Here is a 23,163-nt window from a genome sequence, read left to right as displayed (position 1 = left end):
GCGTCAGTATTTGCATCCAGGTGTGATACATTCATTAAAATTTCATGGTATGCGGGCTTATTTTCAATAGAGGAAAATCCAGTTCTTGTTGATAAACAGTGGTGCGAGTACAGCATGACTACTGTATGTTTCTACGAGGATTGCCCAGAAAGTAATGCACAGCATTTTTTTTTTCAGCCGAAAACGATGCTACGAATGCGAAATGTTACGTATGTACGAGGGTTCGAACTTAAATAGTGGCAACTATTTATTCACAACCGATGCAAAAGAGTTACATGTTTGCAGCTGTTACTGTCCTTCAAAGTAGTCACCAGCGTTGCGTAGTACCCGTTGCCAGCGATGTGGAAGGCGTAGTATACCGTTAGCAGACCCTGTTCTGTTGATGGTGTGAATGGAGCGGTCTACTGCCTGTCGAACCTCTGGAACAGCTCTGAAGCGAATGCCACGAAGAGGTTCTTTCATCTTCGGAATCAAACAAAAGTCAGAAGGATTTAGATCCGGGGAGTATAGTAGATGGTTCAGTACTTCCCAGCCCCATCGACCGAACAGCTTGCGCTGTATGCGCCCTCGCGTTGTCGCGAAAAATAATGGGTGGATTGCGCAGAAGGTGTAGATGCTTATTTCGAAAAGCTGGTCGCAGATGATGCTCCAAAAACGAACAGTAATACTGCGCATTGACGGTCTGCCGTGGAGAAAGGTAATGCGTTAGCACACCTCCATCACAGTCATACACAAGAATCACCACAACTTTCACCATACTGGGGCTCTGGCGCACTTTAGACTTGTGCGGCCACCCATAATGACGCCATTCAAATTTTGCTCGTGCGATGTGGCACATGTCTCAGCCAGTGTTACAACACGGCGTAGGAAAGCCTCTCCTTCGAGCTCATAGCGCTCCAAGTTCGTCAGAGCAGCGTCGTAACGAATCCAGTTCCGCATTTCCGTCAAGTCGTGCGAAAGCCATCGTGATGCTATTTTTCGTATGCCCAGGCTTCCCTTCAGGATGCGAAGCCCAGTCATATGCGCTAATCTGGTTTCGTGGGCGAGCTCAAGAATCGTATGGCGTCGATCACTGTCCACTAACGCGGCAACAGCATGCACTTCTTCTTCAGAGACGCTAGGACGACCTGGCCGATGTATGTCTGCCATAGTTTGCCGACCCTCGTTAAAGGCTTCTACCCAACGTTCTGTGCGGCAATGCCGATTCCCCGCACGCCTCCTGAAGACCTTGATGAGACTGTCGTGCCCCACGACCTCTGGCACATTCAATATTGAACCAATTCGTTCGTTCCTGTTTCTAAAACATAGTGATACCGTTAGGTTAGACCGCTCTCTCACAGGTGACTGTGTTTCCCTCGACTGTGCGCACGCCGGTGACATAGGACGGGCGAGTCCATTTGCTCGGAGGTAAGGTAGGTATGTCAACAACGTGTGCTATCAGCGACTATAGTAGATAGCATTGCGTAGTGTCTCCACAGCAGTGTTGCCACTATTTAAGTTCCAGCCAACGTATTATTTGAACTCTCCTGAGTGAGCGCGCCAAGTTTCCATCATATTCGAAAGATAGCATAGCCGCAGGACAGTTTCAAAATGGCGTCTGTAGGTGATGTACGTTACAAGCAATGTGCCGTCATTGAACTTCACATGGTCGAGGAAGAAACTGTGGGGAATATTCATAAACGCTTGTGCAAAGTCTGTGGAGCATCGACAGAAGTACAGTTAGGCGCTGGGCACGGACGGTGAGGTCATCAGAAGGCAGTTGGCGGAGCTCCCCGATTTGCAGCGGTCTGGGAGACCATCCGCAGCTGTCACACCTGACACATCTGACCTAGCCCCCTCGGACTTCCACTTGCTTGTGCCATGAAAGGATGCCATTCGTGGAAGACATTTTGAGGACGATGAGGAGGTGATTCACAGAGTGAAGCACTGGCACCACCACCAGGACAATGATTGGTACCGGCAGGGCATACACGCCTTGGTTTCGCGCTGGTGGAAGCCCATAGAAAGGGATGGAGATTACGTGGTTAAATAGGGTGTATGGATAAAACACCACAATTTCGTGTGTGTAATTTCCATCATGTTCAATAAAGAACTGTTGAAGAAAAAGAATGCAATGTATTGCTTTCTGGGCCACCCTCGTACAATTTTTGGAACTCCTCCAGATGGAGATTGCAACACATCAGGTCCTGTAAACGTGTGCAGATTATCACCACCTTCTGGATTGAGAAACGTATAATAAGTGGCACAACGTACGTGGAAACTCCGTACCGACAGATCATGCAACCGCTGTAGAATCAGTAGCAATGAGATAGACACAGGACAACAGTGTGACAAGAAGAGTATGCAAAGGTCCATACAAAAGAACTACACCACGAGAAGATCGTTGGATTGTTTGGATGCCACTGACGAATAGAGGTGCTGCAGGGAGAGTGACACTGTGACCCATCTGGAACAGATCACTGGAAACTGGAATGAGATCACTATTTACCATTTACCATTAGTTTTCGCTGACACCATACTACAGACAACAGACGCTTGCATGGTGTAGAGCCAGATTCATCTGGGATACTGATTGGCATTCTATGGTATTCCGTGATGAGTCTCGCATCTGCCTGTGGCTACCAGATCAAAGCCAACTCGTCATTAGACGACCTGCTGACAGGATGCAGACGTCTCTGAGTTCTGGATTCATGGCGTGGAAAGCTCTTGGGTATGACATAAGGACTCATATGGTAAATGTTGAAGAGAGGCTGAATGCTCTTAAGTATGTGGCAAGAATGGTAAGCAATGTTATCATACTCTTCGTGACTAGGGGACCAAATGGCACATTCTAGTATGATAATGGAAGACCACACAGTGCACGTCACACTACAAACGCCCTTAGGAATGAAGGAAACCCTGAATGGCTTGCCTGGTCTCCTGATTTGTCACCTGCAGAGCTTGTCTGGCGCTGGACGGAAAGACGACAATTTTCATATCAACTTTCACCAACTGATACAGAATATGGATCAGGCATGGCTACAAATTCCTTAAGATGACATTCCGCGACTGTTTCTTTTCAATTCATCCCTGGAGGTCACAATTAAACCAATGACGATGGACAACAGTGTGAAATTGAATAAATTTAATAACCGTTTGTGATGAAAATGGAAAGAGATTATAAGACGAACATCAACGACAGTAGAACAATGTAACTGAATTTAGTCGAATTAAGTTATTCATGAGGTGAAGGAATTAGTTTGGGAAGTTAGACACTAAAAATAAGTGAGTCTCTATATGGCTTAAGTTATTTCCTGCAGCTGATTAGACGAGCTTCAAGTACAAGGAAAATAAATAACTAATTAACTGAAGTGAATATGTAAGAAAAACTTTGTAACACGTGGCAGTATCTATATTTAACGAGGAAAGTATGAAGTCTGATTTCATTGTCTGATTGGAACTTGACTTGTTTTGAATTTCTCACGCCTCAACCAGCATGCGATAGTGCCAAGATCTCATAGGATAAGTTTCGAAAAACATTATTACAGATTTATCCAGAAATAATTTAGTATCGTACTACTGTTCCTTGCAAATCTCAGTCCAATACACTCTTAGTTCATTAGTAATAAGCTTTGCCCCCCCCCCCCCTCCCTCTTTCACTTTTAAACAGCCTTCTTTTCGTGCTTTACAATATATTTTATAGGTTAAAAATTAGTGACCACCATTGAACGGTGGAAACTCTATGCTTTGAAATATTCGGGCAGTACCAAGAAAGGTTGTTATTTAGCTGATTCTGTATAGACGACCCACTTGAAGCGAAACACTTGTTTTCGTCAGTATGGTTGTTCGGCATCTAAATATTATAGTTGTTAGAAGTACGGAGGATCTGCTCTTTACATAGGAACCTATGAAGATTCCCAGATGATACCAGCGCTTGCCTTCATCACAGCAATGAGCGTCACTTGAGGAGTTGTCCTTAATGAACAAACAAAATTCAGTGTTGTTCGTTCCTTTAGGAAAAGCTGTTATTTTATAAGTGTAACTGAAATTTAAAAAGCAGAAAGTTTAAAGCTGCTGAGATGAAATATAACTTGAAGTATGTTTCTAAGAATGGACAACGATCACATCAGCATAAAGGAAGTTTTATCTCGAGGACACTATACAAACAGAGTAAGCTGAATATAAAATTTGTAAGTGAAACATTAAATATGTTGTGACGTTCGTACTCAGATCATGGAAAAGTAAACAACGTAGAACTGACGTGTAGTTGACTGATCAAACATAAATTATATTATTTTATCACGTGTTTTTGATCTGCACTTATTTTCGCATTATAGGAACTCCCGCGCATGTAGTAGCGGAGGTGCAAACAATTCTGGGGCCCCAGAGGGCAAATTATGTGCTTTCGTTAACTCCTGATGTCAAACTAGTTCGTCTTAGCAGGCAACTGTTGTTAATGGCTGCCTGTCACGAACAAAGCGGCTGGACAGCCACACTGAAAGTCTGCGAGGATAAGTGCACCGCTATTCTCATGCGCGAGATTTTTTATCGGGATTTGATATTTTGTAGAGACCTTCATCCTATTCGGTACGCCATGTTTACGTGTAGACTTGACAGGGGACTTTATTATTAAATTATTTTTTATTTTACCAGTTTCAGGAAACTACCATTTCATTAAGAAAAAAATTACATTTATTTTATTTAATAACGGAAATTTATTTGAATGCACCATTATAATATGACACAAAATTATCTCTATTATTATGTAGTGTATTCGTCTACGCATAACTGATGCACAAGAAAAGTATAATGTAAATTTCCTTTTGCGGAGATGAAAGAAACAGCTAGTTTGAGAAAAAGCTGTATTTTTTAAGGTATTGCACTGTCTAACTGATCTGCTATGATCGTTGTATTACATTATACTAATGGATCTGCAAAGCCCTGTTAAACTAGGTAGGAATCATAATTTCAAGACGTTGTTAATTTTAAGAAATATTTCTAGTACTCATGTTATCTGCTCTTAATCTGTTTGCAGTAACGGTTTATTTTCTCAAGATGAAAGATAAAAAACGGGGAGTAAGTGAAATCTACTGGTGTATAGCTCAATAAAATGTGCCCTTGAAGTTACAGTCCTAAATACTACAGTTCGCTTCTTTTCTTTGCTAAATGTAATATGAAAATTGCTGTATGAGAAGGACATATCCAGGTATACCTAGTTCACCAATTCTTCTGAGCATTCATTCAATTATTTTCTACTTCTGAAGTCACAAATTTGGCTTCGAAGTTTTGGTGGACGCATTTGAATGGCCACCTGCATCAAATTTATATTAATGTCCTTCTTTGTCAAAATTTATCAAATTTATATTAATGTCTTTCTTTGTCTAAGAGATACAAACAAGAAGTTTGTTAGTTGTTCGTTTGTTTCTCAGACATTACGATGAGAGCACTTTTGTACTCGACTTTCAGGATCAATTGACAGATTCCTTTTTTTTTTTATTCCGAATTACATGGAAGCTGGAAATAACAAATTTTAATGGAACATAGGCTGCCACCGTGCGGTATCGTTCCATGCAGTCGCGTACATCGATCGCTATTGACGTCGTAAACAAATATCGTGTTATAATATTGACACTGTCTCTCAACTTTCAGCCCTAAAGTATTCATTGCTTATATCCGCAGATATACGCGCTAATATCCGCTGGTGCGCAGGCTGTTATCCTTAAAGTAATTATTATTCCGGATATCCAGGATATATCCGCATCCGAGTTAACCTATGCGCAATTTCCGCAGTAGATCATATTATCTTGCAACACAGCTCGCGGTATAAAGTTAACATCGTGACTCTAGAGACCATGTATATATTGCAGCTTCAGAAATGATTCCTTACATTTGGCGACCTTCTATTGTTGTATACCAATAAAAAAAGAAAATAAATTATATTTTATAATCAGATTTTTAAACCACTGTGTCAAATAAATCTTGAAAAATATTTTAAATATTTACAGTAATTGTTGCCACTACCGCTGAATATATACATCGGGAGGATTATTTAAAAGTCGTATGTTTTCGTACAAATCCCTTCCCCTATACCATGGTTATCAAAATTAAATATAAAACGATTAACGTCACACGTCTCCCGGTCGGAATAGTCCTGTCGGTAGCACAGTAGTTTACACTATGGAGAATATATGACACTCTCGTGGTTAAATGTCATAAGAGTGGGGGAAGCGTTGTATCTTGAGAATACTGTACCCAGGAGCACACGATGCTTCCTGGTCTGTGTTTCAATCTAGTGACTGATTTTAGAATCAGATCAAGGAACACGCACTAAAGAGCACTACGGGCAATATCCCCAATATTCTTTTGTGTTGTGAGACGTGAGGTTGTGTTTTGTACAGCATTTGTAAACATTTTGAGTTCCACATATTTAAGTAAACATATTAAAACTATTTGGAAGGCACTGTTAATTCTTCAGTTATGGAATTTAATGCAAGTAAAATTCTATATATGTTTAGAACTAACATAACGTGTGAACGGTCAATTCACACTTCGTCGGTCGTCCACCATATTGTACCTTGAAACGGAAGAATGTTTCTTACCATGTAATTTGTAACATTGCAAATTAACTGGGTTTTATTCGTGTCTTAATTTTATCTATCTCACAAAGGAAAATTTATGTCGGTTTCCAGTAGTTTCTATTTTAAAATGTATTTAACTTATGACTGGTTTTCGATAAAACTTCTTTGCAATTTGATCTCATTTACTGACTACTGGTGTGCAGAACATTAAGAAAGTAACAGATAGACTACTAAATACAGTATCGACAAGATTTTCTCGATTGTAAATTTCGATAGAATGTTTGGTCTAAGGTACATGGCTGTGTTGTACTTTGGAACACTTTTTGACGTTTGAAAAATCCTAACTTTTCCGGAGTAAATTTATTAATTTCAGAACAAAGACTGCAGCATTCAAAAGGATAATGCCATCATTTAAAAGTGGAATAAGAAAACACATTAAATTTCTGTTATTCGCTAGAGGGAAAAGTTTTCAGGAGTAACTTTCCTTAGAAAATAACGAACATAACTAATTGAAAACTGAGAGAAACCTAATGTATAACTGTAGGGAAGCATGTATCCTATAGGCAGTGAAAACCAACTCACTTTGGTTTAAAAAGCTTCCTGCTCCCACCAATGTCTTCTCACCAAGGGCTGTAATCCGTGAAGCACCAAACTGAGCTGCATTTGCCTTGAGATAGGGGTACAGAATGTAATACCGGTAAATCTGTTTCACATTTTTCAAAAGTGAAAATTACAACGATGCTCATTAAATTACCTAACAACTATTAATTACCATACAATCAAGAAAAGGTATATAGAAAAATACGTTAAAGACATTGATATCACTGTGAAGATGTTTTTCTGGTTGTATAGAACACTGAAAGTGAAGCCAACACCGCTTCTCTCGCGTAAAGATCGTTGAATTTCAAGGTTTATTTTTCACCTACTCTTGAAAACTGACATTTTTTACCCTACTGTGAAAAAATTGGCTAGGTCCGAGTAGGACTCACGCACTGAGGGCGTGTATAGACAGTTAACCAATTCCGGGAATCGAGAATCTCGAACAATTTTGCGTGTTATCGACATTGATGCTGCCAAGATATCGGTCCCAGGTATTCCAAGATTTTCCCAGAATGTTTAATTTCAACAATATAAATGTGACAAAGTCATGCAGGAGGCGTGTGACCATAATTACAATAATCAGAAGTTCTCCATTCAGGCTGACCGGATTGGTACGGTGAAAATCAAACACCAGGCAAGAAACAACTTTACTGTTCATATGATGCCTTTCGGAATTTATTCATCATCAGGTATCCAAGAGTGATTAACGCACGTAGATGTGGCGTTTCAAGTTGTATGTGAAACAAACTCCTTGTCTGATGCTTGCAATCCAGTCACCTTGAATACAGAACTGCTGATTGTTTGAATTTTGCGTTTGACGCCGGGTAGTAAATGACAAAACAAATATTTTTTTCGTGATGTAGCAACAAACTAACAATGTTCGGATTTTATCCTTTACTTGTACTGTGAAACCTTGCTCCTAGTAAAATTTCGTGATCGTAGGTCAACTGGAATTATCCTATAGGTTTTTATTAGTCAGTTTGTGAGTAACAAAATGTGTGTCATAAGTGGTCATACCTTTTGATTCCATTGACTTAGAGGCTATGTTAGTTAAGCAAAGTTAGATAATCTGAGGAAATGTTATGTTATGTTGTGGTCTTCAGACCGCAGACTGGTTTGATGCAGCTCTCCTTGCTACTCTGTCCTGTGCAAGCTTCTTCATTTGTAAATAATTACTGCAATTTACATCCGTCTGACTTTGCTTAGTTTATTCATCTCTTGGTCTCTCCCTACCGTTTTTATTCCCCACACTTCTCTCCAGAACTACAATGGTGATTTCTTGATGTCTCAGATTGTGTCCTGTCAACTGATCGCTTCTTTTAGTCTAGTTGTGCCACACATTTATTGTCTCCTCAATTCTGTTCAGTGCCTTTTCAGTAGTTATTCGATATAACCATCAGATCTTCAGCATTCTTGTGTAACCCAGTTTCCAAAAGTCTCTTTTCTTTTCTTGCATTAACTGTGTAGTACAGCTGCGAACCCTCGGGTAAAATTACGTCCGAAGTTTCCCCGTGCTTTCAGCCGTTCGCAATAGCAGCACTACAAGGCCATTCTGATTGGCGTTACAGGGCCAGATCAGTCAATCATCCAGACTGTTGCCAAGGAAAATATTGAAAAGGCTGCTGCGCCTCTTCAGGAAACACATTTTATCTGACAACTCAACAGATACCCCAGCGTTATCGTTGTGCCTAGGCATGGCATCAGTATCGCTGAGGCACGCAAGCAAGGTCCATGCTTCATGGGGGAAGGGGGAAATGTCATAGTGTTTTGAAAATATGTTCATTATTTCCGGGGAGAAACTGAAGATAAAATAGAGTTTGTAAAGGTCAGTCACGCTTGATGAACTAACAAGTTAGACACCAGAATGTGTCAAGTTTTAACTTTCTGGATTCAATGATATATATCAACAGTTTACCGGTTTTAAAATGCTTTATTCTGAACGAAGATTAAATGACGTGTGTAGGCTTAGAATACCAAACAAAGTTATTAAAAGTGTAAAAATCTGCAAGAACTGTGAGCATTGAAATGAAAATAACGCCGAATATAATGCCACATCCACTACGTCTGACATGTAACCGTATAAAAATGATAGCACGATTATACAGGGTATGAAAGCAAAATTTGTGACTAGATTGAGGATTTATTGGTAGGGAAGATGCAGTATAGCGTTCGGACCCGCCACATTCAGGTGGTACATTAATGACATGGACTATTATATTAAAAGTAAGTTCGACCTCTCGTAGATGATGCAGTATGAAGTTATTTATAATGACGTACGTGAGAGTGTTGTACTGTGGAACGCTTATCAAACTTTCAGAAGTTTAATATATTTTGTTATTCCATTCTGAAATGACAGCATTCAATTTATGTGAATTGTAATCTTTTTCTGAAATTACCAAAATTCCTCTGGAGAAGTAAGGTGCTTCCAAATGTGAAAAACTGTTCAAATGTGCAACACTGTCGTGTACCCAGGAACAAATATTCTATTCAAATTTGAGGTTATTGCAATAAAGAAAATCTTGTCAGTACTGCATTTAATGGCATATGTGTTGCATTATTACTCTACGACAAGTTATTGCAATAGAGAAAATTTTGTCAGTACTGCATTTAGTGGTCTATTTGTTGCATTATTACTCTACTACACATCAATATTCTGCAAATGAGGTCATGTTAACAGGCAGTGTTATAGAAAGCTAGTTAAACATTAAAACATTTCGAAATAAATGGTACTGGCAATTAAAACAAATTTTCATTTTAAAGACGGAAAATTTTAACACACATAACAAACTCATTTCATCTGAAAATATCGCTAGTTCCATGGTCAACATTCCGCACTTTATGTAACTAGTTTTAAAAATGTATGGAATTTTACTCACAATAAAATTCTGTAAATGAGGAATTAACAATATCCCCGAAATAGCTTAATATATTATACAGCACTTACAAATGTAGAGCTCGTATCGTAATACTTACAAATAACAATCTCATCCCTCATAAAAATACAAACAACAGAAAATGCCGGGAACTGCTATCGGCGGATTCTAGTCCGTGATCCAAAAATGTCATACCGACCAGGACACGTCAGGTGCACTATCCTCCAGATTCAACACTCTCCCCTGCTATTTGCTGAAAGGCTGCGCAAATATCCAGTCGGGTCTTAACACGGTTCGAAAATAGTTCAAAGATTTTCGACGTGTTTCAGATGATCTGAAATGTAGAATTGTGTACTTCAAAAACATAGAAAGGATGTATCGTAGGACTACAACGTCGATGTATCACATCTGAAATCAGTAGACTCGTACAAATACATGTGCGTAGCAGTTTGTAGGGGCACAACATGTAATGATTACATAGTATGAGGCATAGATAAGACGGGAGGTATTCTTCGGTTTGTTGGAAAGATACTGGTAAAACGCCATCTGCAAAGGATACTGCTTGCAAATAGCGTAAGAATTCCTTCTTAGAGGATTGCTCAAGTGTGTGATATTCATGTCAGATAGGACTTACGGGGGACACTGAACACATACAAAGGAGAGCGGCACGAATGGTCTCAATTTGTCTGACTCTCGGTAAAATGTCAGAGAAATGTTGAAGAGCCAGAATTAGCAGATGCTTGAAGATAGAGGTCAAGTATCCCACGTAGCTCGCTTCTTGCATTTCGGTTGCTCTGAAATAAGAGACTAGATCAAAATGGAGAGGACATCATTATTGACGTTCATATATATCAACATAATTTATTAAACTCACAATTATTACAGTTAAAGAAGATCTCTTTATTTAAAAAAACAAACGTCGAATTTTGAGATTTTCAAAACAATTTTAAACCGGACTTAATTAATAAAATTCTGAGATTAAATACAGAGTGTTCATTAAGAAAAACCCATCATGGTTTAAATATTTAATGAAGGCTAGTAAAATTAGTCAATAACTCTCGCCAAAACTTAAAAATAAATTCCTAAGGTTCACCCTTGGGATATAATACCAAATAACAGGAACTGGCTTCCTGTTGCCCCACAACTATGAAGTATGGCTTCAGTTTTACAAACGGCAAAGAATCAGGAGTAGCAGCGCAACACCGACGTAAAAAGAAAAAGCAACGTCGGACACCTTACATCACGGGCAACCTGGGGACCACTGAGACCTCCTCTTTCCATAACACACAATGAATAATTTTAAACGCAGGTAACACTATATTAGAACGGTTTAAGTAAGATTTCAGACGCAAAGGGAGCGGACAGGCTGCCGAACCCAACTTAAACAAACACCGCCCAAACGGAATACAGTAAACAATAGACCCAAAACAGTAGCTAAAACTCCCCGTGTGTGAACACACAAGGGGTAAGGTATTCAATAACTTTACCAAAGTAAAATCACACAGCAATAGGCTTTCATCTTGTAACAAAAAAGAGAAAGCTACAGTGCCTCAACGAAGCCCAGATTTCCAAAATACCTCTTCATGTAAAATAAGCCCCTTTGAAAGAAACACACTTCAACACAAAATATAAGCAGTAGCAACTTTAAATTATTAAAAAAGTTCAAAGCATACACAGTAATTAGGCTGAGCTGTGCCGTCACTTAAATGAGGGTCAGAGAAGACCACCATGATTAACAATCAACTTCTTTGAAAAAGAAAACGGTCGGTCAGAGAGACCAAATCCAGCTCTCACTAATTTCACTTCAAGGGCTAACGAACTGAGTATCTCCAAACAACTTTAATGTTAAACAGCTTACAAATCACCAATCAATACTTAACAACCCGCACACCATGTAATGAATACTGGGGCGACGTACAGGCACAAAAATACCAATGTGGGCACGAGCAGTGGCTGTGGCGGTCAGCGATCCAAAGAAAAGGCACAGTTGACTGCACGAGAACCGTGCCGAAAACGGCTGAAAACTCCAATGCGAGGACACGAGTAACCCGAACGCCGTCTAGGAAGTTCTCGCACTCAAAAGAACATGTCCCGCACGCCTCACGTCAATAAGGGACTCTGCGCGCACCACTATCGGCGCCTCATGACTCGACCCAGCAGTCTTACCGTACCAGGCTCTAACCCGGTCCCTCTGCCTCGAAGGCCCGCTTGAGACACACTGAGAGCTGCCACACGTCTCGGCAGCCCGACTACACTTCCGCCTACTTGGGCTAAGATCAAGTTTAGGTACCTGACTCGACTATCTATTGTGACACGGCTCAGTCTATAACACTATCACTGCCTCTCGTTTACGTTCTGAAACTATATTGGTGACCAATTATGGTCTTTAGAAGCAGTGCAATGTTACCCTCTGAAAGGAATTTTGTTGGACTGACCGTGATGTACCTAAAGGTGGTGGCTTATCGGACGCGAAAGTCATAATTACGTAAATGTTTAACAAGTAACAAACAATATTTTATCTATCCAAACTGTCCAAATACTGAGAAAGAAAAAAAAAAAAAAAAAAGAAAAACCGGTCACCAGCCTAATTAGGCATAAGAATGAATAACATTCCTATTCAATAAAATGAGTATAAGTAACTTTATTGGAAAGACACAGCCTATACTTTCCCACACGCGAGTGCAGTGAACACAGTCACAAGCATATGTTAACGTTGAAGAGAGTGCTGACAGTTATAGCAGAACAAACCATTTTGCATAAGCACAACATATAATGACACACAATTTTTCATTCACGGCTTAGTCAAACCGAATAGTTTCAGCAACATTACTATTAAAGTTTAGAATTATAAAATTGGGCATGAATTTAGTCTCTCTTTAATAAATGCTTTTCTAACTGACCTGAAAATTAAATAGAGTTCACTAGCAAACAATTTCTCACTGTTCTCTGAAGAAAAGAAGTTATTATTTTTAGACCGAGCGAGGTGGCGCAGTGGTTAGCACACTGGACTCGCATTCGGGAGGACGACGGTTCAATCCCGTCTCCGGCCATCCTGATTTAGGTTTTCCGTGATTTCCCTAAATCGCTTCAGGCAAATGCCGGGATGGTTCCTTTGAAAGGGCACGGCCGATTTCCTTCCCATCCTTCCCTCACCCGAGCTTGCGCTCCGTCTCTAATGAGCTCGATGTCGACGGGACGTTAAACACTAATCTCCTCCTCCTCCTTATTATTTTTATAGGTAAAGCTCTTTCTGTTAATAATTATCTATCAGTGAGCACAAAAGATAGAATATGCATCTTGTTAAACTGACAATACATTATGTAACACACATAGGGACCAAGAATTTACCAAATACGAATATATAATTTCAGCAGTGATAGTTTTTAACTTTTACTGCACTGGGACACAAACTGTCATAATTTTAAGACAATGAATCACCTTTTTGCATTTTTCAACTTAGTGCACTATGATTCTTCACTATGCAAAACACTATGAGCCACAGTTTTGAAAACACTTACTTTTGAAACCGACAGCAAATTGTTTTATTATCTGTTTTTACTATTTCATTACTTTAAAATCAATTATTCACTTTATGCCTTTTGAAAGCCCACAAACATTGAAATAAGCAGTTTCAATTGCAAAAATACTTTCAGTAAACATCATTTACTAACTCATGCACTTTTACCACATTAACTTTGAATTTAATTACTTTCTTCTTAATATATTTTGCATAGGGGCTTAATTAAATATCATTGAAAATATTTTTAGTTTTTGTAGCTGTATGTCCGATTACGCTGTTTCGTAATCGGTTGGCCCTGACTAGTATTGTTACGCTATCTGACTGCAAAGAACAACAACAAATAATGAAATGAAAATTTTGGTTAACACAATTAATTAATTAATTAAGTCCCCAGCAACTATAAAACCTACAAAACCCAAGCACAAATGTAATTGTTCTGTGTGTGGGAGTGTGACTCAACGTACACATCTGGCACGGTTCTTCTTCAACAAGACAAGAATTTTTAAATACCAATTATACTGACGTGATAAAAGAAAATTAGAAGTACGATAATTGCGTAAGGAAAGCAGAATTACACTCTAATACAAGAACACACGCCAGATGTTTTGTTGACTGAACCTGTAATGACGCATTATTTAGGACACTGAAATAAAAACAAACGGAGTTAGTTACCTCATTTATATTGATGAAAATCATTCTAATCCTTACATTATATCTCAACCAGAACTCTCCAATATCACATCTCAGCAAGCACTGCCTAATAGCACATCTCAACAAACACTCTCTGCTACAACATCTCAGCACAGACTACCACGAGTCCTCGACAGGCACTGACTACTACGAGTTCTTTCCAAGCACTGACTTCTACGAGCTCTCGACAAGCACTGACTACTACGAGCTCTTAATAAGCACAGACTGCTACGAGTTCTTAACCGGCACTGACTACTACGAGTTCTTAACAGGCACTGTGGAGGCGGCAGAATAATACTCTTTGGCGCAATCTCTGGCGCAGTGGCTCAGTGTAGCCACCTTTCAATTTCAATGGCATTATTTAGTTAACAAGTGGGCTTTAATATTTTCACAACATGGACACTCGGTAAGCATATTTAGCATGAAAGGATCCTAAGGGATTATGTGACAGGGGATAATTCAAGGTAATATTTCGAAGTGTACTTTTTGGTTTACCTTATTATTTGTAACAAATAAAACGTCTACATAGACTGAAACTTCACTTTACATTTCTATAACTCCTTATTTTCGTTGCAATGATTGCGCAGTGTGGTGTCGAGTACGTCCTGGCAGTTGGATCAGCAGTTGATAATGATAAAGCTCTGTCTTTTCTTGTTAGCGATGACAGATACCATTTCCAAAACAGAGCTAGCTTATTAATCCATCCATCCGAGGCTTTGGCACATTGGAAAATGGCACAGAAAACCTCTCTCGGCACCAGCACAATCCACGCCAACCACAGTTTGCTCGCGCGACACGATTCCGTTCCCGAGGGGAACCACAACACCTTTTAAACATATAAAGAACAAAGAACCCTAAGTGGTGATCAGCAAATACAGTGTAACAAGACATTTTGAACAAAACGTATCATTTGCACAAATTTACTGTTCAACATAAAATTATTTGAACAAATGTTCAGTTTCATACAATAAATTTTGTTTCCCTCATAGTGAGGCAAAGTGCTTAACTAATAAAGACAATACATTGCATAGGATTAAACCAGGATATCAAAGTTTTGTACAAAGAAAAAAGTACACATTTTTATACAATACCGATTTAATCATAGAATAATTACAGAAGTTCAACGATGTGATGTTGAACAAAACAGAAATCAAAATGAATCAGCAAATGGTATGAAGTATCTGAGCTATGGTGTTAGAAGTCTACAAAAGCCAAAAAGTTAATAGAACCTTTTTTTAAAAAAATAATGTAGAGTAATTCTCTATTCCCCACGTGTCACTCCTGTAGAGATCGTGAAGCCATGGCTATACTAATTACGGCACTCACAGAGGCATTTAAGAAGTCATTCTTCCCGTGCTCCATACGTGTTTGGAACGGAAGGAACATTAATTTTTGGTATCACGCTAAGTACCTTTTGCCATACGCTTCTTATTGGTTTACAATTACAGGCCAATGTGAAGCGTATGGTAAAGCTGCTTTAACGATCTATGAAACATTAGTGGCAGCGGTAGCGAACGATACATAGTTGACAGGTGACTAAAACTTTAAATTCAGCACTTGGCTTTCCAAAAGATACTTTGTCAGGAAAGTACCATGGGTACCTCGATTCGGAGAAGATATCGACCGACACAGCCAACTACTTTCAGCTACGACGTTTTTTCGACTAACATGGACATGAATAGCGGAGCATCGGCTTAGAAAGGACTCCCCAATTTATTCTGGCCAATAACTATCTGTGAACAGTGACACTACCCAGATCTATATCATTTCTATGTGGTGAAACATCCACTGCACGATACTTGTACGTCTGCTCACGGCTAATCACCGTGGAGGAAGATCTGCATGGGCGCCGAAACAACGGCACGGGACGCTCAGTGCAAGGAGATAGATTGAATGAACCGGCGGATCGCTGAATACGTTGGCACACACGTGTATGGTACGGGTATGGCTGGCTACGGCTACTTTGGAAACCGCTCGAGGAGATGCATACTACTTCTTAACAGAGCACCTTTCACAGGCAGGAGATGAGATAGTGCCCCTATTAGAAGTTAGCGCGGAATAAAATGTGGCGATCTGATATTGACGAACCACTCAATAACGGACTACATGACCATGTCCACTTGTGTGATTGTACATATCACACCACAGATGAGTACAATGCATCGAGCCAAATTTCTCAGAATGGTTAGAGAACATGGAGCTGAGTGTACTTCCCTGCTCTCCAGGCTGACCTACTGATCAATGTTCGTAAGCTACGAGTAGCGATTCAGTGGTCGTGGATCAGAACGACTCCCTAAAGCATTTAGTCTCTCCGAACTCCATGCCACAAAACGTCATTACTGAATCGGGGTGAATCTTTACGTGTCTGTAGTTCAGTTCTTCAAGAGTGTAGATGCACGTGGCGATGGGGAAAGGTGAAGCCGAGCGGTTCTAGACGCTTCAGTCCGGAACCGCGCGACAACTACGGTCACAGGTTCGAATCCTGCCTCGGGCATGGATGTGTGTGATGTCGTTAGGTTAGTTAGGTTTAAGTAGTTTAGGGGACTGATGACCTCAGATGTTAAGGCCCATAGTGCTCAGAGCCGTTTGAACCATTTGATGGGGAAAGGTAAAGGTGTTGGAGAGGTGAAGGAGGAAGAAGCGGTACAAGAAAATGTATTGGAAGGCGCAAAAATTGGGATGGCTCTGGGCATGTATGAAAGATATCTTGACGACCACGTTCAACAATAGTTCCATGAGACGTATAAATCTCTCCCCTACAGACGGGCGTGTGTCTTATTTTCGGCTGACAGATAGAACCACTTTGGTTCAAATGGCTCTGAGCACTATGGGACTTAACATCTGTGGTCATCAGTCCCCTACTTAAACCTAACTAACCTAAGGACAGCACACAACACCCAGCCATCACGAGGCAGAGAAAATCCCTGACCCCGCCGGGAATCGAACCCGGGAACCCGGGCGTGGGAAGCGAGAACGCTACCGCACGACCACGAGATGCGGGCTAGAACCACTTTAGTTATGCCAATTGAGCCAACGCCACGTAAATACAAGAGCTATTTTTTGCATTCGTTGTTTTGCTTTTTGCGGATTTGTGTTTGTCGATAGTAAATGAATGAAGGAGGAATCATGGCATTGGTGCAATAAATGGGAAAGAGGACTGTGTGATTTCCGTATTTTGAATTTCTGTCATAAAAAAGAATTATTGCAATATATACTATTTTTTACCTTTTTGATGTAAATAAACGAAAATAAGAGCTAGGCAGCAGTGGTGATTAATTGGACACTGGATTGTAGTCGGAAGGGTGGGATCGGGCTCTGAGGTCCCAATTACTCTAGTTCTGTCGATGGTTCAGGGCTTTAAGTTACATCGGAACCTGCTGTAGATATAACCGGATAATGAAAATTAGAACTGACGATATCTCCAATAATTGAGACATTTTCGAAATACAGATACTACATCTGCTGACAGAAGTATCTTATTTACCAACAAATTCATGAATTGCTACTGCCCCATGCTCACACAGGTCCGCTCCACCAGTGGTGTGTTTTCCTTTTCGGCAGGTGGCGTGGCTGCGAGTCGACACGCAGACGATCCTGACGATCGCAGCGCACGTGATCACCAAGAACCACCGCATCGGCGTGACGCACAGCGACCGCCGCACCTGGTTCCTGCACATCCGCGACGTGCGAGAGTCCGACCGCGGCTGGTACATGTGCCAGATCAACACGGACCCCATGAAGAGCCAGCTCGGCTACATGCAGGTCGTCGGTGAGTGCGACAAGCGCGTATTGTGATTTTTACTCTGTCCCTGTATTAAAACTGTTGTTTCTTCCTAAGTCCTACCCTATGGAAATTGTTGTGGGCTTTTTTCTTCTTTTCGTTCCCCCTGGTTTGCTATCTTATGAATGGTTTGATGTGAACCGCCATGACGGCCTATCCTGTTCCAACTTCCTTTCAAAGCTCCACTTGCACCCTACGACCTCAGTTATTTCTTGACTAAATTCCAATCTCTATCTTCCCTACAGTTTTCACCCTATACGAATGACTCTACTACCACTGATGTTATTCCCCGATGTATCAACACACTCCTGTCATTCTCTCGCTTCTCATTGTGAATGTTTTCCATATTTTCCTATCTCCGTCGAATCTGCGGAGAACTTCCTCATTCCTTACCTGACCATTCCACCTAACTTTCAACGTAGTCCTGTATCACCACATTTCATACACTTAGATTTCCGTCCTTCCCGGTATTCCTTCAGTAACTGATTCACCTTGAAACATCCTCTTGGAAAAATTTATTAATTACTGCTCTTGGATATCCCTTACGTTAGTCCGCAGCTCGTGGTCGTGCGGTAGCGTTCTCGTTTCCCGCGCCCGGGTTCGATTCCCGGCGGGGTCAGGGATTTTCTCTGCCTCGTGATGACTGGGTGTTGTGTGACGTCCTTAGGTTAGTTAGGTTTAAGTAGTTCTAAGTTCTATGGGACTGATGACCATAGCTGTTGAGTCCCATAGTGCTCAAAGCCATTTGAACAATTTTTGAACCCTTACGTTATTTGATTTTGAAACAGTTGAGCAGAACTGAACGTACTCAGGCATTTCGCTCTTTACTTATCCTGATCAACACTAAACTGACACACAATATTTTTAGCGCAACGCAGTCTGACTTTCAATAATCCCTACAAAAGAATGGGCCTGACTATCAATAACCTATACCGTTCATGAATCACTTACCTCACAAAAATCTTCGTTACTCGAACTACTGGAATACAGCGAGCGCCAATACTGCCAACCAAATAAAAGATCCTAACTACAGAAGGCACTAACTACTGATAGGCATACTTAGCAAATGAAAGATTTTGATAGAGAACAAACAATGTATTTACCTTAATTGTGTTCAAAAGTCATTTTATATATATATATATATATATATATATATATATATATATATATATATATATATATATCATTTCATGACATCCAGTCTTACAAATTTACTGTCTCTGATGGACACACGTCCAATTCATCCGCTCTCAAAACTCCGCCATCTCTCTCCCCACATCCGCCACTGCTAGCGGCTCACCTCCAAATGCACAACGCTACGCGCTGTTCACATCCAACTGCCTAACACTGCGATAGAGAATATTCCAACAATGCCAACCAGCGACAGACTGCACGCAGCACAGCCAGTGATTTTCAGACAGAGCGCTACGTGGCGTTAACAACATAAAAACCTAAACAGCCTACTTACAACCTCCACACAATGCTGTGATACAAAAGTACTTTCTCAGAAATTTTTCTTCAAATTCAGGCCTACATTTGATACTAGTAGACTTCCTTTGGCCGGTACTGCCCCCGTTTGCTGTACTAATCTTTCTTTTGTGTCCTCACTGCTTGTCCAGTCGTCTGTTATTTTGTTTCCAATTCCTTTATTTTATCTAGTACTTGGTCCCTAATTTTGATGTTAAGTTTATCGCTAAGTCTTATTTGTTACTCTTTAATGTTTCCGGTGTTTTACGGCTTACTTAATAAATAGTGTGTACTCATTGTATCGTTCATCCCAGCCAACAGCTCCTGAATTCTTCCCCGCTTTCACTAATGTTCATAACGTCTCATCAGAGCTTGTAACTGATATGATTTCACCAAGAATTTTACTCTCAGTCTTGAAACTTTTATTTCTGTCATTGCCCCTTTAATGCGCAGATAGATCTGTAGGGGTGAACGACTGCAAACCTGCCTGGCACACTTTTTTATCTGAGTGCTTCGTTCTTGGTTTTATTGTTGCCTCGTACTCATATTTGTTGCAGAATTTCTAACACTTTCCACCACTTTACGTCATCGAACGCCTTTATTGGTTACCATAAAATGTGTTATATTATAAGCATAGATGTTGTATTAAGCGAATATCATTAATTGATCTATCGAAAGTATTACATGGTTCATCTCTCCTGTAGCTGACGAGATTTTATAACGTTTATATTCTCAGAACGTTATGAACCAGGTGGAGATACGAATCAGTAAATGTTCCTGATTCTCGTTTTACGAAATGATTATTTTCAGAGCGCCTAAAAAACTGTTTCGTCATGATTTTCCTGGTATGAGAATAACTATTGACCAGAAATATATGCCAAAAGGCCTATCTAAAACCCAAATGCCAAATTTCACCGAGGTCAACCCAGCCGGGCAGTGCTGACTGTCTACTGTCAGTCAAGCGGATTACCGCCACAGGTGCTGACACATCCTTCCGCTGCTAACAAATTAAAAAGTACACCGAGGCCATTCACCAGGATTTCAGCTCCTCCTTTCAAGAAGCACCAATCCCAGTTACGCACCTAAACTTTCGACACTCGTCTGACTCTCAGACCTCATCAGGATCATCCTGCGAACCGTCCCACCTGTTGCACAGGAAAACATTGCTGGACGTCATTTATCTAGTGAGCAGTGCTTGTCTTTTTCCATTATAGATTACTGTCTCTGAAACATCAATAAAGAGGAATTTTCACACCTACAACAAAGTGCAGACAATTATTCATCACTCTGGCAATTTTCATCAGTCGCTGATTTTATTTGGATCTCACAACGTTCTTTGTTATGTGACAAAGACATTAATGCGGCGGTGAATCTAGGAGGACAGACTGACTGAACCTTTGTCACAAGATTTAAGTTTTACATGAGAGCAAAATAAAGGTCTTGATAAATCTATAAATCAAGTTAATAAAATTAATGATTTAAAATATGTGTACATTACTGCTCCATCTGCTGAAAAATCAACGAACAGCTTCATCAGTAGATGCACCTAGCTATACTGATTGGATACATAGTGCAATCTCAACCGAACCCGCCGATTCCACGTGTGACCGATTCGTAGTATTAAATACTTTTGTACGAAATCGCGCGGAATCGTAATGCCTTTACGAAACGTAGTTGAAAAAAGCAAACTGTTAACTACGTATGTCTTTCCTTACTATTAATTTTGTTTAAATGGATACATTTTTAGTGCACATAATAACGCTAGTTGTTTGCTCTTGAGTGAAAGTCCCGCGCCAGCCTTCCGGACGAAAGCGAACGCCCTTTGGAAGCGGGTACCGGCCGCCCTTCCTCTGCCGCCTAGCGGACACCGGCAGAAAAAACCTTAACAGTGTCTCCGCCGCATGCCGCTGATTTTCTCAAGCCACAATACAGCTGTTCACTCACCCCCGCTAACGTAAATTTTACACTGAAAAATGTTACTGCCAATATTGTTAATAAACATTCTATGTTCAACAAAACCTATGACCGGTGTAACTTAATGGACTTTACACTGCAAGGCGGTCATTTTACATGGGCTTCTACCCAAAACACAATTTCTATGAAGGGGCTCGATACGCAAATTCGGTGGGGCGCACAGGATTGTACAACGTCTGACCTACCTGCTATCAGATCCATCCACAGCGCAGTAGTACACCACAGAAGACTGGAAACCTTACCTTAGTTAAGCCCACTCTAAGATAAACAATTCCTAAAATTTTACTTTCGGTCGCCAGCTCTGAAGGAGCAATTTTGAAATCTTTAAACGTTTTTCTTTTTTATTTACTTTTAGTAGTGACAGTGTCTTTCAATGGCTGTAATCTTATATGGGCTTACTTCGAAACAACGTGGAAGCAAACTGGGACTGGCCAAGTGGCAGCCATCTTTTCTTTTGAAAAACTTGTTACGTAAATCATGAATTAGCAAGTAAAGCAAATTTAAATTTGTAGCAACATTAATGTTATTCAATGGACTGTAGTTTATTTCTTTGAACAAAGCGATCACATTTAAAGATCGTGTTATAAACCAAAGCAATTTCTTAGATTGAATGACTCCCTCTCTCTACTATGAAGCAGTGCGTAATAATAATGAATTTACTTATCGTACCTTTTATCCAATTATTAAACAAACAAGCCATTTAACTTTCAAACTGTCATTTCGCAACAGACATGACCAGGAAACAGGACTGGTGTGGCTTAGGGCAGAAATTCTTGGAGAATGTTTGCACATCTATTTTTTCGTTTCAAAGTAATTTGACTGTAACCTCTTACAAGTTCTGAGATCAAACAAACCAAGTCTATAAAATTAGTGCTTGCCTTGCGTTGCGTGCTGGGGGGCTCATAGTACTGTTGGTGCATCAATTTCCGTCGGCTCTTCACGTCCACAGAGATGGAATTCCTTATTGATAGCCACGTCACAAGCAACAGCCATCTTTACTCGTTGGAGCGTCGGCCAGATTCCATCATAAAATTATTCGGATAATCTTGCTTTCCGAATTGATACATACTGGAGACGACTTTGGGGCACAAAAGCCGCTGCCGTCCGAATATTTGGTTGCACTTTTTAGTACCATATAAGCCTCACTTTAGTGGACATATCACATCCCGATACACACGCTGTGAAGGCTACCACGCAACTGCCTTTCTTTCCACCGTCTTTTCCCTTGGCACTCCTCTCGCCAAGGTCACCCCCAAAACTGGTCACGTAAAACTCTTTGTCCTTTCCCTGATCTTATTCTGTGCATTTGTTTAACATATTAACCATGAAAATTTGCCTTGAGGTGGTTACAGTCATTACAATTTTTTCATTGAATGGCAATAACATTTTCCTTACCATTAATTAACAATTGGGTATGAAGTAATTGATTTATGTCAAATAACTTTTCACACAAACGTAACACTTTTACACATTCATTTGCTAATATTGATCTTTCAACATACCAATACCCTAAAGCAAAGTTAAAAATTATTTAAAAAATTTATTTAATTTTTAAAGGTGGCAACACAACAGTGAGGTTTAGGCTTGAAACATTTTGAACCCTTCAGTTCATCTTGCTACCCATTACAGATTTTATTTACAAATGGTGCAGATATTAGTACGTGCGGTAAATTGGAAACCGTCAGACTAATTAATGTAATG

The 23,163-nt window shown here is 40.1% G+C and overlaps 1 protein-coding gene across 1 annotated transcript in view; it reads left to right on the top strand.

The window, feature by feature from the left end:
- The window catches only part of LOC124795431 (lachesin-like), a 541,280-nt gene that overhangs the window by 395,794 nt on the left and 122,323 nt on the right, over positions 1-23,163 (top strand). The window contains exon 3 of the mRNA XM_047259458.1: positions 17,802-18,009. Coding sequence (XP_047115414.1) covers positions 17,802-18,009 — 208 coding nt within the window. The remainder of the gene's footprint in view (positions 1-17,801; positions 18,010-23,163) is intronic.

This window comes from Schistocerca piceifrons, chromosome 4 (genome assembly GCF_021461385.2).
Source record: "Schistocerca piceifrons isolate TAMUIC-IGC-003096 chromosome 4, iqSchPice1.1, whole genome shotgun sequence".
In the NCBI taxonomy this organism is placed as follows: Eukaryota; Metazoa; Arthropoda; class Insecta; order Orthoptera; family Acrididae; genus Schistocerca; species Schistocerca piceifrons.
Note: the sequence above shows the minus strand (reverse complement) of the source record. Positions and strands in the feature narration are given on the sequence as shown.